The sequence below is a fragment of the Macaca thibetana genome, chromosome 14 (assembly GCF_024542745.1).
Source record: "Macaca thibetana thibetana isolate TM-01 chromosome 14, ASM2454274v1, whole genome shotgun sequence".
Lineage (NCBI taxonomy): Eukaryota > Metazoa > Chordata > Mammalia > Primates > Cercopithecidae > Macaca > Macaca thibetana.
The window spans coordinates 116,038,302-116,053,024 of NC_065591.1; the positions used below are offsets into that span (position 1 = coordinate 116,038,302).

Sequence of the window (14,723 nt, forward strand, 5' to 3'; positions counted from 1 at the left end):
TGTACCCAAAATTGTAAAAAGTAGCCCAGCGTGGTAACATGCACCTGTAGTCCCAGTTACTCAGGAGGTTGAGGTGAGAGGCTTGCTTGAGCTTGGGAGTTTAAGGTTACCGTGAGCCATGATCTCACCACTGCATTCAAACCTGAGCAACAGAATAAGACTCTGTCTTTAAAAAAGAGAAAAAACAGGAAAACAAAAGAAATGTGTGGTTTATATTTGCCTCTTTCATGTTATTAGAAGACTATGAGAGTGAAAAATTAAATCAGTGCTGTCTAGCATTCTCCTGCACAATGGTGTTCCCACCTGCCGTGCACTCAGTGAATGGTGTTCATTCCACACTGCTTTGTAAAGCACATGATCCACATTTACAGTTATTCAAGTTGGGTGTTTCCTTTCATTTTAAGAGGCAGAGATGGGGTAAAAAAGGATACGTAAAGTGTTTTAAATCTACTGTTGTTATTTAGAAAAAAAATTCTTCTTTGTAATAAATGAAAATAATACATTTCTATTTCCATTGTCATAAATGGGAATAATTCCTTACGCACAATGCCTGGGACTAGAAGTGTCTTGAACTCAGAATTTTTTTCAGGTTTTGGAATGTTTATATATAATGAGGTATTTTGAGGATGATATCCAAGTCTAAACATGAAATTTACATATGTTTCATATACATCTTATACACATAGGCTGAAGGTAATTTTATACAACATTTTAAATAATTTTATGCATGAAACAGTTTTGACTGTATTTTCACTGAGACCAGTCACATGAGAGGAAGTGTGGAATTTTCCACTTGTGGTTCATGTTGGCGCTCAACAAGTTTCAGATTTTGGACTTTGAATTTTCAGATTAGGAATGTTCAACTCGAATTTTAAAAATCTTAGCTACCTCTCATACTAGTTATTGTAAAGCTAAATGCCTCATTACCAATAATTTGACATAAAAGCTTACAATGCAATGCAGATTTTGCTTCACACCACATCCTAATGATTTTAAAGACTCTTACTTCTAAGAAAAAGGAATACAGTTAGTGCCAGTTAGAATCAAATGAGACAATACATTTGTGAATGCTATGTTTAAAAAGCAGATAACAAATGTTTTTGTAAAAATACATATATATTTATATACATGTAAATACATATATGCATAGGAAAAGTCTAGAAGGATATTCACTACCGCCATTCGGTTCCAACTGGTGGAAAATGGTTGTTTTAAATTTTTGTTTATTTGCATTTCTAATTAACTACAATGCATACATATTGCCTTTAAAACTTTTTAAATGCATCCAAAATTAGCAATAGATCTTTCCTCTATCTTCAAAAATTATAGAAATTAAATGTTATTAAATAATAAAAAAGTGCTACACAAAGATAAGCTAAAACAAAACAATTTAGTTTAGTGGAGACAAAACACACTGGTGGTCAGAAGTCACGGGTTTTAGGTTCAGTTCTGCCTCTTACTGGCTTAGTTACCTTGGGTGATTTATTTAACTTTTAGAGCTTCAATTTCCTAGACAATGAAACAACATACAGCATTCTTCTTTTTCCTCTGCTATGCATATACCAAGATATCAAGCATAAGCCTGTTTCAATTACACATTGCTTAGAGCTGTAAGTGTACAGATTTATAAGACTACACATGTGAGGCAAAAGAGGAACCTCATGGTCAGGACAGAGCAGAGGTAAGTGTGAGTTCCGAGTCACCAATAATTAGTAAACCTTGGGCAAATCACTTAGTGTCTGGCACCTCAGTTTTCTCAATACAAAAATGAAAATAAAAATCCTTCCCTAAACATTTTTCTCCCCATTTTCCAAAACTTTAGAAGTTAATGAGATTGACCTTTGAAAGAAATGTGTAAGCTGTAAAGCATTATGCAAAAGTTGGTAATTATATAAGGAAGCAATTAAAATAGGGGGAATTTAAGTTTTATAGCTTAAGAAATACATCCCACAGATGAGACTATCTATACATATTGTATCCAGCAATGATTATTCATGCTTCCTGGAGATATGCCTGTAATTTGAATACTTCGTCATCAGGGATGTAATGGGACAATGGTTTGATATTATGATCTGAAAATAATAATAATAATAATTAGCTATTTAGCACTTACTATGGAACATTCAATGGGCCAGCGCTCAGGGTGCACCACAGATCAATTAAATCAGAACATCTATGGGTAGAACCCAGGCATCAATCCTTTGTAAATGCTCCATGTGATTACAATATATAGCCAATGCTGAGAACCACTGCCTTAGGACCTTAAGTCAAGTGAGAAATTAAGAACAAATTCCAGACTCTTAATGACAATTCACACTTTTTATAGGCACTGAGTATTTGAAAAAAGATTTCTAAATATGCATTATCCCATGTTACTTTTACAACCACCTTTCGAATCATTATTAATTTCTTCATCTTTCAGACATAGAAATTGATGTGTCAGTCAATGACACAGCTTGTAACTACCCTATCACCCTGACACTGCATAAATTTCAGATAAGTATTTACATGTTCACACTCAGTGAATATTTAGGAATTATATACCTGACAAGGGAAGTTTATTTCTAAAGCAAAATCCATCTCCAAATACTAAATGTGAAATATACTACTTATCTACAGTATAGAGATTCTCAAACTTTACTACACAACACCATCACCAGAAAGATTGTTAATACATAGATTGCTGGGCTCCATATCCAGAGTTTCCGATTAAGTAGGTGTGAGGTGAGGCCTGAGAATTTGCATCTCTAAAAAACTCCAGGTAATATCAGTGCTGCTGGTCCAGGGACTACCCTTTAAGAAACACTGCCCCAGGATACTTTAGAAAAACGTGCATGGTAAAAGATCCAGACCTTGGCCTGCTTTCCTCCCATCTTCATGATCTCTGAAACACTCAGGCTGGTCTTCCTGCAAAGAAGACCAGCAAATAGCAGGAGGAGGGGAGGAAGGCAGGGAGGATGCATCAGCAGAGAGCCCAGGATGTTTCACTAGCACCAAAGGCTCAAGACTAGCTTCCCCAAGCCATCCAAGATTAGCCTTTTAATAGGGTTCTTGTCTCCCATGCATCCCTGCAGGCCTCCCGCCCAGAGAAGGATGGCTGCAGGAAATCACTCCATAGTGACAGAGTTCATTCTCAGGGGATTAACGAAGAGAGCAGACCTCCAGCTCCCCCTCTTTCTCCTCTTCCTCGGGATCTACTTGGTCACCATGGTGGGGAACCTGGGCATGATCACTCTGATTCGTCTGAACTCTCAGCTTCACACCCCCATGTACTACTTCCTCAGCAATCTGTCACTCGTGGATCTCTGCTACTCCTCCGTCATTACCCCCAAAATGCTGGTGAACTTTGTGTCAGAGAGAAACATCATCTCCTACGCAGGGTGCATGTCACAGCTCTACTTCTTCCTTGTTTTTGTCATTGCTGAGTGTTACATGCTGACAGTGATGGCCTACGACCGTTATGTTGCCATCTGCCACCCTTTGCTTTACAACATCATTATGTCTCATCACACCTGCTCCCTGCTGGTGGCTGTGGTCTACGCCATGGGACTCATTGGCTCCACAATAGAAACTGGCCTCATGTTAAAACTGCCCTATTGTGAGCCCCTCATCAGTCACTACTTCTGTGACATCCTCCCTCTCATGAAGCTGTCCTGCTCTAGCACCTATGATGTTGAGATGGCAGTCTTCTTTTTGGCTGGATTCAACATCATAGTCACGAGCTTAACAGTTCTTGTTTCTTACACTTTCATTCTCTCCAGCATCCTCGGCATCAGCACCACAGAGGGTAGATCCAAAGCCTTCAGCACCTGCAGCTCCCACCTTGCAGCTGTGGGAATGTTCTACGGATCAACTGCATTCATGTACTTAAAACCCTCCACAATCAGTTCCTTGGCCCAGGAGAATGTGGCCTCTGTGTTCTACACCACAGTAATCCCCATGTTGAATCCCCTAATCTACAGCCTGAGGAACAAGGAAGTAAAGGCTGCCGTGCAGAAAACACTGAGGAGTAAACTGTTTTGATGCAAATGTTATTGTTCCTTTTCAATTTAGTAGTAATTGTTATAAATACTAGAGGGACAGCTTCTGAATGCTGGCCAGCCGTGAATGGAAAATAATCACTTCTCCACATGGCTGGGTGGATGCCATTTTTCCTTCTCTCCCTCTTTTTCCACTACTGATTGAAACCAGCCAACTTCAAGTTCAGGTTTTCTTTCACTTGAGATCCATCCCTCTATCCCAAGCCCTTTAATAAATGTTTCCTACCTTAATTGTAATTTAACTTAAATGCTAAACTTTCAACATTGAGTTTTAGGGTCGTTCATGGTCTTATTACCTTCTACACAGAAAATATTACTCAGCCTAATTTTTTTCTTTTTTCTTCTTTTCAGTGACAGAGTCTTACTCTGTAGCCCAGGCTAGAGTGCAGTAGCACAATCTTGGATCACTGCAACCTCCGCCTCCCGGGTTCAAGTGATTCTCCTGCCTTAGCCTCCCGAGCAACTGGAATTACAGGCATCTGCCACCATGCCCAACTAATTTTTGTATTTTTAGTAGAGACGGGGTTTCACCATGTTGGCCAGGCTGGTCTTGAATTCCTGACCTCAAGTGATCCACCTGCTTCAGCCTCCCAAAGTGCTGAGATTACAGGCGTGAGCCACCACGCCCGGCCAATTTTTTTCTTTTTGTACTTGGGAATAAATGAGGCAAGGAGAGGCAAAGTATCTCTACTTACTCCTGCCCAAGAATTTCCTGATCTCTTATGCAATTTTCTTAGTAACACTAATAATAATGATAATAGCAGCTAACATGTTTTTGGATGCTGACTCTGATCCATGCAACTCTTCTACATGCTTTCTATTCTGTTTCAATTATGCTGCACAACAAATAGGTACTATTCTATCCTCATTTTACAGATATGGAAACTTGGAGCAGGAGTGACACTGGGATTCAAACCCCAGTCCCAGTGACTCCAGAGCCCAGACTCTGGGCACTTACACATTACTTCTTCACTTTAGTCTAACAGTCCCGTTGAACAGCCTATTAAACCTCCCATAATTATGCTCGTCCAATTTCAAATGCCTTCTGAAAATAATTTCTCAAATCCCTTCCTTTTATCATCTGCCCAAACCTCTTTTTCTTTATGGGCAACAACTATAATAGAATGGGAAAAGATGCCTAAGTAGCATATATAGTAATAAACCCTAGCAAACCAGCAAGAAAAAGACATCAACATTAGCAAGAAAAAAAAAATGAGCAAGGTATACAGAACAATTTACAAAAGAGAAAACCTGAAGTACCACAGAGCATGTGAAGAGATGCTCAAACCGATTACTAAACATAGAAGTGCAAATTAAAACAGTGATATATCTTTTTATATTTATAAGATTAGCAAAAATTTTAAAAGCTGGATGGTGCTAAGTGTTAGTAAGGAGGTAGGGATTTAGGAACCCCCATATACTACAGCTATTCTGGAAAACAGTAAGACATTACTTAGGAAAAATAAGTATATGTATCCACAGGGCATAGCAAATCTGGTCCAGGGTATATATAGTCCCAAATCATTCTCTTTCAGGCCTATAAGATGGCATGTACAAAGGCATTCATTATACCATTATTTTAGGCAATGGGAACTTAGAGGTAAAATAGGTGTCCACCATTGGGAAAGTAAGTAGATAAATTGTATCTACTTACTTACAATTTATAGACTTTTCAACAGTTAGAAGCAAAGGATTAGCTATACACAGTATAGTTTAGAGGTATAGTGCTGTGTGAGAAAAGTAAGAAAGATAATGAGATATAAAACATATTATTTATGTATATTAAAATTGCATGTGCACACACCCCAAAAAAAGCACACTTAGAAAGAAAAAAGACCATAACGTAAAATACACATTAGGTAGGTTAGAATGACTGCTGAGAGATATAAGATGCTTGAAAGTAGGAAGTAGAAAAAAAGATGAAACAGAAAACCAAGAAAGACCACATTCTGGACCATAAAACACATCTTAACTGATTTGAAGAAACAGAAATCATACAATGTCTGCTATCTGCTCTTAGACCACAGTGAAATTAAACTAGAAATCAGTAACAGAAAGAAAGATGAAAAATCATTAAATACTTTGAAATTAAACAACACATTTCTAAGTAACACATGGGTCAAAGAAGAAAATCGCAAGAGAAATTTTAAAATATTTTGAATAAAATGAAAATGCAACTAATCAAAACTTGTGGGATGCAGCAAAAGCAGAGCTTAAAGGAAATTTTGCAGCATTGAATGTCTTAGCAAAGAAAATGATCTAAAATCAATCACCTAGACTTCCAACTTAGGAAACTAGGTTGGAGAATTGCAAATTAAATCCAAAGTAAGCAGAATAAAAGAAAAAATTAGAGAAAAATCAATAATATTTAAAACAGAAAATCAACAGAGGAAAATCAATGAAACCAAAAGCTGGTTCTTTGAAAAGGTCATTAAAATTGATAAGCCTCTAGCCAGGCTAACTGGAAAAAAAAGAGAGAGGACACAAATTACTAGTGTCAGAAAGGAAAGAAGGACATCACTATAGATCCTGTGAACATTAAGAAAAAGAAGAATTACTATGAACAACTCTGTGCCTACAAACTTAATAACCTAGATGAAATAGACCAACTCCTTGAAAGACACAATCTGTCAAAATTCACACAAGAAGAAATAGACAAACTCAATAGGCCTATATATTAAAGAAACTGACTCAATAATTAACAGCCTTTCAAAACAGAAAACACCAGGTTCAAATGGGTTCACTGGTGAATTCTACCAAACATTTTAAGAAAGATACTATACCAATTCTCTACAATCTCTTCCAGAAGATTGAAGCAGAGAGTATACTTCCTAACTCATTCTTTGAGGCCAGCATCACCCTAATACCAAAATCAGACAAAAATACTATAAGAAAAGGAAGCTACAGACCAGTACCTAACATGAATAGAGACAATAAACTCAACAAAATATTAGTAAATTGAATGCAACAATGTATTCAACAACTATATACCATAACCAAGTGTAATTTATCCCAAGTACATGAGCCTGGTTCAACTTTTGAAAATCAGTTAAGGTAATCCAAATCCACATCAACAGGCTAAAGAAGAAAAATCACACGTTGATATCAATAGACACAGAAAAAAAATTTTGACAAAATTCCTCACTCATTTGTAATTTTTTAAAACTCTCAGTAAACTAGGAATACAGGGGAACTTCCTCAACTTGATAAATAATTTTTTTTAAACCTACAGCTAATATCATCCTTAATAATGGCAAAGTTGAAACTTTCCCACAAAGATCAGGAGCAAAGCAAGGATGTCCCCTCTCACTGCTGTTTTCTAACATTGTACTGGAAGTGCTACCTAATACAATAAGACAAGAAAAGGAAATAAAATATATACAGATTGGGAGAGAAGAAATAAAACTGTCCTTACTCACAGATGACATGATTGTTCATTTAGAAAACTAAAAATAATTGACAAAAACAAATGAAAACCTCCTGGAACTAATAAGCATTTACAGCAAGGTTGCAGCATACAAGATTAACATACAAAAGTAAATTGCTTTCTTATATGCCTGCAAACAACAGTGGAATTTGAAATGTAAAACACAATGCCATTTATGTTAGAACTCCAAAAAATGAAATACCTAAGTGTGAATTTAACAAAATAAGTGCATGATCTAAACAAGGAAAACTACAAAACTCAGATGAAAGAAATCAAATACTAAATAAATGGAGAGAGATTCCACATTCATGAAAAGGAAGGCTCAATAATTCATAATTGCCAACATTTGGAACCAACCAAGATGTCCTTCAGTAGGTGAATAATAAATAAACTATGATATGTTCAGACAATGAAATATTATTCAGTGCTAAAAAGAAATGAGCTATCAAGCCATGAAAAGACATGGAGGAATTTAAATCCATATTACTAACTGAAAGACGTCAATCTGAAATGGCTACATACTGTATGATTCCAAGAATCTAACATTCTGGAAAGGGCAAAACTATGGAAACAGTAAAAAGATCAGTGGTTGCCAAGGATTACAGTGGGAGGGAGTGATGAATGGGTGGAGCACAGAGGATTTTTAGGGCAGTGAAAATGCTCTGTATTGACTGGTATAATGTATATATACTGGTATGTATAATGACATAGTGTATACATGTATAATGACATGGTATATACTTGTCATTATACATTGATCTAAACCCAAAGAAGGTACAATATCAAGAGTGAACACTAATTTAAACTTTGGCCTTTGGGTGATAATAATGTGTCAATGTAGGCTCATCAGTTGTAGCAAATGTGCCACTCTGGTAAGGGATGTTGATACTGGGGAAGGTTATGTATGTGTGGAGGTAAGGAAAATATAGGAAATCTCTGTACCTTCTGCTCCATTTTTCTGTAAACCTAAAACTATCTTTAAAAATAAATTCTATTTTTAAAAGAAGAAACAGAAATAAAAATTATTTTTCCTAGACCCGCCACCCTCAGGTACATACCAGTGAACATATCCAAGAAGCTCTGGATCAGAGCTAGCCACTGAACCATTGAACAGAGAGACAGGCAAGTTCACCCTCAATAATTGTGAGGTCTTGGGAAAGACTATCTACATGTTTAAAAGTTGTAAATTAAGCTAACGAAGTGTTAAATATTTTCCTTCCTCCTACCTTGATAGATAACAAGCTAGATGGCCAGGTTCAAATTTAGAAATCTCAGAATTCTAAGAGCTCCATGCCAGAATGTGGTACTGGGAAAGAGCTCTTCCTGGCACCTGGCATTCTCCCCACAGACGCAGCTTTCCCCCTCTGCTTCCCACTCCCCATTGTGTCCCATTCCACAAGGGACCTCACACGTACACATATATGGGCAACCTGGTATTCAAACTCTTGGTCCATACACCTGCACAAAGCAACCCCTGACTGTCCCTTTTATCTAAGGTTGAACAGCCAGTAGTGGTCTGCCTTCAGGACATGGTCCTGGGGAAGAGCCTTATAAGCAGGTACAGGGTATTTAAGGAGGGAATTCTGGTATCCCCAACACTACTAAGGGATGCAGAGGCTCTAACTGGGCACATCCTCTTGGATCCATTCACCCCGTAAGGAAGGGTCAGCCAGGGGAGGGCTGAAGACAGAGACACCTCTCACAAAATCTAAGGGAAGCATTATTATTATTGTTGTTATTATTATTATTTTTGAGACTGAGTCTTACCCTGTCGCCCAGGCTAGAGCGCAGTGGTGCGATCTCGGCTCACTACAACCTCCACCTCCCGGATTCAAGTGATTCTCCTCCTCAGCCTCCCAAGTAGCTGGGATTACAGGCGCCCACCACTGCGTCTGGCTAATTTTTTGTATTTTTAGTAGAGGCAGGGTTTCACCGTGTTAGCCAGGATGGTCTCGATCTCCTGACCTCGTGATCCACCCGCCTCAGCCTCCCAAAGTGCTGGAATTACAGGCGTGAGCCACCGCGCCCAGCCAAGAGTTATATTTTTATATATGATCTGGACATTGTCTGGTTGTATATTCAGGCTCTCCAAAGTGACGGAGTGAAAAACTGGTACTACTGGTACTATCATCTGCCTGGACTTTTGATCGTAGCTTTCAAAGTTTTTCCACTTCTGCGCCCTGCCATGCATTCAGAGATTTTCAGAAGGACCCAGTGTAATTGACACAGATTACAAAAAGTCCATAGCAGGCACACGGAGAAAATGGTCTTTACCTTCAAATGCATAGCAGTTTGGGAAAAGGAACCACAGTTCAGAACTAAAGCCTTCTCTGGGAAAAAGAATAAAATGCAGAAGAAGCAATCCAAGGCAGACTTGCAGGGTCTCTGTTCTCATTCCCAAACCACAAAATGAGAGCCTTCAATACACTTAAGCAAATGCCATTCAAATTTCATGCCAGTTACACAGAGTCCACATAATTGGACCATATCCTTCCTTTCCCCATCACTCTGCTGAAATGTTCCCATTTGCCAGGGTTTGGAACAAAGTAAGGGAGCTCGCTGACTTAAGGTCAGCTTAGGGTAATTAGCCTGGCACCAGTCCCAACAGAAGTTAGACTCTCCTCCAGCAAAGACCTGCTCAAGGCCAAGCCTCCCTTTAATTACCAGGGGCCTGGTAAGTTATTTAGAGAACATCTCCTGCTCCTAGCATGGACAATTGCTCAGAGCCAGCTTCCTGAAGCTGCCATGTCCTTTTTCTGTCTGTCCTGGGATCCCTTCAGGTTGTCTCTGCACCCCCATGCTCATCAGTGTCTTGTTGCTTTTGCACATGGCTGCAGACTCTATGCTCTCAGAAGCCCTGCTGCCAACAAAACGGGCAAGTTCATAGCTGTGGGCCTGCCGCTGCTGCTGCTGTCCCTGGCCCAGGAGTTTTCCAGTGTGTTGCTGCCACTACCCAGTGCAGCAGAAGGAGCCTACACCACCTTATTCCTCTCATTGCATGGGATCTGGAGTAAGACAGCTGTGAGTATGATTCATACGCTAAGCAAGTTTCATTATTTTGGCTGGGTTGGATGTAATGAAATAAGCAGACAAAATATGTGCTTAGGCACCAGAAAATCAGGGCAACAAGAAGGTTTTGGAAAACATTTTCACAATTTTCCAATTAAAGAAACTAAAAACAAACAACTTTGGTTTCAGAATATATGTATTTATTGTGTCATTTCAAATATTAATTTTTATTTTAAATTTTATGTGGCTGAGGGAGATTGGGCACTATAATGTTTTTTAAGGGCCTAGGACCCCAATGTAACCAAGACAGTTGGTCAACTAGTGAACAGATGGGTGGTTCTTAAACTTTAGCCTGTATCAAAATGGCCTAGGAAACCTGTGAAAACAAGGGCTGAACTGCACCCCACAGCTTCTGATTTACTAGGTCTGAGGCAAGGATTGAGAACCTGCATTTCTAATAAATTTGCAGGTAACACTGACGCTTCTAGGCTGGGGACCACACTTTGAGAAGTACTGCTTTAGAGAAAGGAGGTCTACGTGAGCCCCTTTATGAGTAGCTGTATTTTAGTCTTGTCAGTTTTACCAGGAAACCCTCCAGCCTCCTAATGAGACTGGCTGCCAACATGCTAAGAACCCAGCCATGGAAAGAACAACAGGGTGTCATGACTTAATGCACAGACTTGCACATAATCTCCATGTTTTTACAGAAAACTGTTCTTGGTATCTCAAGTACACAAGATGTAGATAGTGCAGTTGACGCTTGAACAACACAGGAGGAGTTGAGATGCCAACCCCCTACGCAGCCAAAAATCTGCTTGTAGCTTTGACTCCCCAGAAACTTAACTACTCATAGCCTACTGTTGACCAGAAGCCTTACCAATAACATAAAGTCAATTAACATATTTTGTATGTCATACGTATTATGCACCATATTTTTATAATAAAGGTACAGAAATGCAGATACAACTAAAAAAAATCATACAGAAGAGAAAATATATTTACTATCCAGTAAGTGAAAGTAAATCATCATACAGGTCTTCACCCTTATTGTCTTCACATGAGTAGGCTGAGGAGGAGGAAGAAGAGGAAGGCTTGGTCTTGTTGTCTCAGGGGTGACAGAGGAGGAAGAGGTGGAGGAGATGGAAGGGGAGGCAAGAGAGGCAGGCACACTCCATGTAACTTTTATTGAAATAAATACATATATAAATGGATCCGTGCAGTTCAAGCCCATGTTGTTTAAGGAACAAGTGTGTTTCCATTTTGAAAATAAGTAAACTGAGGTGAACAAATGTGAAATAATTATAAGGCTTTGTGGTTAGTAAGAAGCAGAGGAGATATGCAAGCACACATCTAGTAGACCTCAAAAGAGCATGCTCTCTTTTTAAGGCACCAGGCTACAATATAAGGATGTCCTTATGTTATAACTAAGATTGGAATTCATGTACAAATCCACATAGGCTCAAGGTGAGAGGAAAACCCTGCAGGAGCATCATTCTGTGCAAACCATGTGGGCTTTGCAATCAGGATGACTTAAATTCAAACTCTGACACTCACTGATGGCAAAAACAAAGAGGAGCCCCTCTGGGTACTTCTGCTGAATAAAGGCATTGCCAGTGTCAATCTCAAAAAAAAAAAAAGATGGTTCCTCGTATAGGAAACCAATCTGTAAGGAGATGCCTGGATGGAAAAAGGAGAGGAGCTGGTTTCCTTTCTCAGCATGGACTTTGAAAGGTAGACAAGTTCAAATGCCATCTCAGACAGTGGAGCAGATGACAGCCTCTGCAGCAGCAGGAGCAGGGTGTGGAAACCTCTGTGGAACCCCACAAGCTGACAATGATAAACAATATCTCGTAAGACATATTCTCTAGACACACTCCACCTTTATTTCCCTTTCATCATCACCGAGCCTTAGGACAGTCATGTCGGACCCTCCGCCTCTTGTCTCAAGATGCACCAGAGAACGGCAAGGTTATGGTCATTTGTCCACTGTTAAGGAGAAGCAGGAGTCCTCTGAGCACTGCATAATTTGGGGCACACAACAGAGAGAAGACACAGGAAGGGGAGGGACATTCCCCAGAACAGAGCCTAGGATGCTTGGTCCAATCATCCCTCCCCACCCAGAATCAACTTCAGTTCCACATTTGAATGTTTCTGGTTTGTTTTAGAAAAAAAAAATGGCTTTTTCCCTTTTTGTCCCTCTCCTACAGAAGATTCCCCAAGTACACAGCAATGAATAAGAATGAATGAATCCAGCCGGGCGCGGTGGCTCACGCCTGTAATCTCAGCATTTTGGGGTCATGAGGTCAGGAATTCAAGACCAGCCTGGCCAAGATGGTGAAACCACGTCTCTACTAAAATACAAAAATTAGCCGGGCATGGTGGTGGGTGCCTGTAATCCCAGCTACTTAGGAGGCTGAGGCAGAGAATTGCTTGAACCCGGGAGGCAGAGGTGCAGTGAGCCAAGATCATGCCACTGTACTCCAGCCTGGGCGACAGAGCAAGACTCCATCTCCAAAAAAAAAAAAAAAAAAGAATAGGATGAAAGAGCATGAAATATCTGTTTATTAAGATAATTATTAAAGCATTCATTCATTGATAAAATAGAAAAGCATTCACATAAATAGCCCTTTCTGGCTATATGATCAAAGAAAAAAACCTCTCTCACCGCAGTACATACAAAAGTAGTAGATGAGTAATATTAAAGCAGCTTTTTATTGAATGGTATGGTTTATGAGAAGGTAAAGGAAGTTGCTATGAAGGCAAAAAAAAAAAAAAAACAGGTAAAAAGCAGGCATCTGACTATGTAAATGAAGCCTGGACTCAGTGTTCACCTAGGGGTGTCTTCCAGTCCTTGAAGTCCTTGGAAAGTCCTGAGCTTTCAGACATGAAAAGCAAAAGATGAGGCCTGGAGCCCACGCAGCACAGAGGTGGGATTAGAAGCCGTGTCCCCTCCCCACCACCCTTGTAAACTCATGCCGAAAGAAGGTAAACCTGAGTGAATGAACTGGAAGAGAACTGCCCCCTCAGAGAGATGGTGAGGATACAGGCTGGCCTCAGCCTTGGCTCTGGATGGAGTACGGGGAGAAAATGGAAAACCCTCTCTCCTGAAAATCGCTCACCACAATCTGCACTCAAATGTGTATGAACTTGGAATGTGGATGGAACAATCTCTCTCTGACGTGTAGAGTCCCATACCAAAAATGTATTATAAAGAGGTCCTAGATGTTATCACTTACAATGAATTAGAAGTGTGGTAAGTGCTCCAAAAGGAAGCATAGGGTTGTACCAAAGCATTTAACTGGGGGAAACTGAACTGAGTCTTCAGGGTCAGGAATAGGCTCTCTGGGGAAGTGAAATTCAGACACCTAGAGGATAAGAAAGTGCAGTCGATATTTGGCTTCTCAGCATCAGAACCCACTTTTCTGTTAGGAGAATCTGCCTTTGTTCAAGTCTTTATTGAAATCTTCTCACTTGGCAGCTATTAAGACCAGAGCAAGTGCCTGAATATGCTCTCTGTTGAAGGTAAGAGGAACATTCGACCTCAGCTAACTAGATGCTCCCACTCAGGACTTTACTTCTGGAGCAAGCAGTGCAGAGAAACAAAGATAATTTCAGGTTGCTGTGGTTTGTTTGTCCCCACCAATACGCGTGTTGAAGTTTGATTCCCATTGCGGTGGGGCTGGGCTGTGGGGTGGGAGGTGTTTGGGTCACAGGGGCAGATCCCTCATGAGTGGCTCGGTGTCCTTCTGCAGCAGTGAGTGAGTTCTTGCTCTGGTGAGACTGGATTTGTTCTCAAAGGAATGAATTTGTTCCCTCAAAAGTGGGTTGTTATAAGCCAGGACGGCCCTTGAGGTTTGCCTCTTTGCCTTTGTCTGCTTCCCCTTTGACCTTCTCTGCCATGCTATGACCTAGCACGAAAAGCCCTCACCAGAATCTAAGCAGATGCCAGGGCCATGCATCCCATACTGCCTAGCCCGCAGAGCTGTAAGCTAAGTAAACCTCTGTTCTGTGTCAGTGATCCAGTCTCAGGTATGATTATCCATTTGTGTTACAGCAACACAAAATGGACTAAGATACAGGTCCATAATGGAAAACACAAAGATGGCAACCACTAGCAACCAGCTGTGTTGTGTGGTGCTATCAGGTGACCAGAGGCCAGGGCTACTTAAACCAATGCAGGCCTCACTTATGGCCTCAGCTGGGATTCTGGCCGCCTGACTCCCCTGGATCCTAATTATTCCCAGATC

At 40.1% G+C, this 14,723-nt stretch overlaps 1 protein-coding gene across 1 annotated transcript; it reads left to right on the plus strand.

The window, feature by feature from the left end:
- The first annotated feature begins 2,966 nt into the window (after window positions 1-2,966).
- On the plus strand, window positions 2,967-4,110 carry LOC126934819 (olfactory receptor 8A1). The gene has a single exon (XM_050755641.1). It carries the CDS (start codon window positions 3,061-3,063, stop codon window positions 4,021-4,023), a length of 963 nt encoding a protein of 320 aa, XP_050611598.1. The 5' UTR covers window positions 2,967-3,060; the 3' UTR covers window positions 4,024-4,110.
- The last annotated feature ends 10,613 nt before the right edge of the window (window positions 4,111-14,723 follow it).